At 31.6% G+C, this 4,129-nt stretch overlaps 1 protein-coding gene across 1 annotated transcript; it reads left to right on the forward strand.

The window, feature by feature from the left end:
- Positions 1-1,668: 1,668 nt before the first annotated feature.
- Positions 1,669-3,841, forward strand: LOC107606667 (uncharacterized). Its single transcript, XM_016308707.1, has 2 exons — positions 1,669-2,487; positions 3,566-3,841. Exons 1-2 carry the CDS (start codon positions 1,669-1,671, stop codon positions 3,839-3,841), a joined length of 1,095 nt encoding a protein of 364 aa, XP_016164193.1.
- Positions 3,842-4,129: the final 288 nt, after the last annotated feature.

A 4,129-nucleotide genomic window follows, 5' to 3' on the forward strand; every position in this document is an offset into this window, starting at 1 on the left:
CCTACTGGGTTCTGCACTTTTGCTTCCTAATTTCTAGAGTTCAGCTGTTCAGATTCAGTCTTGAATTATTCTTGGTAAATTTATGAATCATGATTTACCGATCTGCAATTCTGTTTATTTACTTATTTGTTTCATTGTTGTTTGATATTTGATTTAGTTGGTTTGTTAATTGTGAATTTGTGATTGAATTTGTTTTGATGTAATTGCAAGTTTAGTTTGATTAATTTGTTTGTTAATTGTTTTTGTGCATTGACTTATTTTGAATTAGGAATTTGGGATATTAGTTGTTGTTGTTGAAAATTTATTTAAATGACATATGTTTATCAATTTTGTACTTATAATTTTATACTGTAATTTTTAATTTATGTAGAATTGTGAATTTTTTTATTAATTAATTAACTTAGATTTATAATTTTATCCTATTGGGAATGGAGAAATATTTCAAAAGAACCTCATCATTGGAGATTGGATCCCAAAACAATTCATCGACCTCTTCTAATAAAAAGAGGTTTTTAGAATTCAAAGTAGAGAGTCTTATAGCAAATCCAGGACAACAACCAAAGATTTCAAGTTATCACTCGAATGATAGAGACAAAGTTAGATGTGCATATTTACAAAAAGGTCCTTGTTAACCAAGGACTCATGATTTTCCGCAAACTGCTTGTGGTTCTTCTTTTTGAAAATTTAATCCTAATTGGTTTGATGACTATGGCAACTGGTTAGAGTATAGTATATCAAAATATGCTGTTTTTTGTCTTTGTTGTTATCTTATGAAATCCTAGACTGAAGGTGGTGATGCTTTTGTAACTAATGGCTTTCCAAATTGAAAAAAAAAAAGAGAGACTACACATTCATGTTGGGATTCATGATAGCGCTCATAATCAAGCTTGGAAAAAATGTGAAGCACTTATGAGACCAAAACAACACATCACTGCTGCTATTCAAAAATAATCTGAGCAACAATTGATGGTATTAGATTTCTTTTGTGACAAGAATTGGCCTTTCGTGGTAATGATGAGACAGATGATTCTGTTAACCAAGGAAATTTTTTGGAACTTCTAAACTTTCTTGCGCAACATAATGAAGAGATTGGTCGTGCTTTCAAAAATGCTCGTGGAAATCTTAAACTAATAGCCCCTCAATCCAAAAAGACATTGTAAGAGCTACTGTAAGGGAAACGACAAAAATTATTGTTGATGATCTTGGGGATGAATTATTTGTTGTATTGGTTGATGAAGCCCACGACATTTCTATTAAGGAGCAAATGTCAGTTTGCTTAAGGTGTGTGAATAAAGAAGGACAAGTTAGGGAGCATTTTCTTGGTCTTGTTCATATTTCTAATACTAATGCTTTATCTCTAAAATTAACATTGGAATCATTATTAAAAACATATAATTTAAGTTTATCAAGAGTACGTGGACAAGGATATGATGGTGCAAGTAACATGCAAGGAGAATTTAATGGTTTAAAAACTTTGATATTGAAAGAAAATTTTTATGCTTTCTATGTACATTGCATTGCCCACCAACTTCAGTTAGCTCTTGTAACGGTTGCAAAAAAAAAAAAAAAAAACAAGTTAAAATTGCTTTGTTTTTTAATTTTTTAACCAATGTGTGCAATGTTGTTCAAGTTTCGTGTAAACGAAGAGATATGCTTCGTGATAGTCAGATGACTAAGACAATTGAAGCACTAAAAAGTGGAGAACTTTCTAGTGGGCGTGGTTTGAATCAAGAAATAGCTTTAAAAAGAGCTGGAGACACTAGATGGGGTTCATACTATGGAACTATACTTAGATTAATTTCTTTATTTCCTTGTGTGGTTAATGTTCTTGAATATGTTGAGGAAGATAGAAATAATTCAGAACAAAGAGCTGAAGCATATCATTTATTGAATGTCATTCAATCTTTTGAATTCATTTTTAACTTGCACTTGATGAAAAATATCTTGGGAGTTATTAATGAGTTATCTCAAGCGTTACAAAGCAATGATCAAGACATTGTAAATTCTATGGCATTAGTTAAAGTGTCTAAGCAACAGTTGCAAAATATAATAGATGATGTTTGGTCTCTTTTACTTGACGAAATCTCACTGTTTTGTGACAAACATGATATTACTGTTCCAATCATGGATGATATATTTGTGTCACAAGAAAGATCAAGACGCAAAGCTCAAAAGATATCAAATTTACATCATTTTCAAGTTGAGATATTCTATCAAGTAGTTGATAGACAACTTCAAGAACTCAATAATCATTTTACAGAGGTGAATACTGAATTGCTTCTTTGCATAGCTTGTTTGAATCCAAGACACTCATTTTTTGCATTTGATAAGGAGAAGTTGATGCAATTAGCTCAATTCTATCCATCAGAATTTTTTTCCACTCAACTTTTGGCACTTGACAGTCAACTTGAGAACTTTATACTAGATGTGCGTTCTGATGATCAATTCTCAGACTTAAATAGAATTGGTGCTCTTTCTCAGAAGTTGGTTGAGACTCGAAAAAAATTGTTTATCCATTAGTGTTTCTTCTTTTGAAGTTAGCTTTAGTTTTGCTTGTAGGAACTGCATCATTGAAAGAACTTTTTATACTATGAACATCATAAAGAGTCGACTTCGTAACCGTATGGGAGATGAATTTTTAAATGATTGTTTAGCGATATACATAGAAAGAGAGATATTTGATTGTATTGACAATGAAAAGATTATTCAATCTTTTCAAAATATGAAACATAGAAGAATAGAATTCTAAATTATTTGTTATTATTTTGAATTATTATTTTATTATTTTAATTTATTGATTAAATAATTTAAAGAATATTCCTATTTTATAACATCATAGTATAATTATAAAAATTATTATTATATTATATATATTTTACCCTATTGAAAATTTTTTTTGGATCTGTCACTGCGTGCACTTAAAACTAAACCTCCAATATTAAAATCAAAAATCAACAATTTTGAATACAATAAGTAAAGTAAAAAGTATCCAATAAGGGCAGTAAGTTACATAGAGCTACCGACCAGTAGGCAGTAGTAACTAAGGCTTCGTTTGGTTACTGTCTTCAGAACATATAGACACACACAACTATACCAAAAGACATAGATACAGATAGACATAAATTTTTTAACGTGTTTGACATCAGAGTACAAGACACAACAATTTAATTCAAATGTCCATTTTATCTTTATTAGTTCTCTACCATCATCTTCCACCAATATTAACGCTGCCGCCATCATATCTTTCTACTACCACCACTATCATCTGCAATTTTTTAACTTCATCGCAAAATACTATCTTCAATTTTCATTTATTCATCAACTCAGTAATTCAATTTTCTCATTAAAAAAAAACTGAAACAGGTTGAAATAACTAAAAGAAAAAGAACGAAAATGAGAAAATAGATCTCAAGAATAGTCGACTACTATTTTGGCTTTCTTGATTTTTTTTGCCTTTCTTAATAAAATTGATTCAAGTAATAGTGGAGACAAACAGATCTGAGCAACACCTGATGAATGTAGACGAATAAATCTGACTGAAGATAATGACCTATGGTGGTGATAGACGCGACTGTGTGAAGAGAGAAAGAGAGAAGAGGAGAAAGAAGAAAGAAGGGGCGTCAATGGTGGCGGCCTGTGGCAGCCGTATGGAGGGGCACAACAATGGAAGGAGAAGCAGAGTGATGGGTGTGGCGATGCGAAGAGAGAAAGAAAGAAGGAGATGAGAAAGAGAGGAGAGACAATGGTTATGGCGGTAGTGTGGAGGAGGGACACAGCCATGGAAGGAAGATGGAGGAAGGGACGTAGAGGTTGGAGGAATTTTGGGGTTAGAAACACATAATAAAAAAGATAATAAGAGAGAAAAAGAAAAATTAGGGTTAGATTAATTAGGGACATAGTTGAAATTTCAAAAAAAAAAAAAGAAAAGGATAAAAATATAAAATTTTGTGTCTTATAAGTTGTGTCTCAATGTCTCAGTTCAATGGAGAGACACTAAAAACATATATTTTGTGTATACTTGTGTACTATTCTGTTCATCATAAATTTGTGTCTCAACAAACAAACGGTAGACATGTGCCACCGTGTCCATGTCTTTAGTGTCCAAAGACACCAACCAAACGCACGCTAA

Source organism: Arachis ipaensis, chromosome B7, assembly GCF_059453495.1.
Source record: "Arachis ipaensis isolate K30076 ecotype BB chromosome B7, ASM5945349v1, whole genome shotgun sequence".
In the NCBI taxonomy this organism is placed as follows: domain Eukaryota; kingdom Viridiplantae; phylum Streptophyta; class Magnoliopsida; order Fabales; family Fabaceae; genus Arachis; species Arachis ipaensis.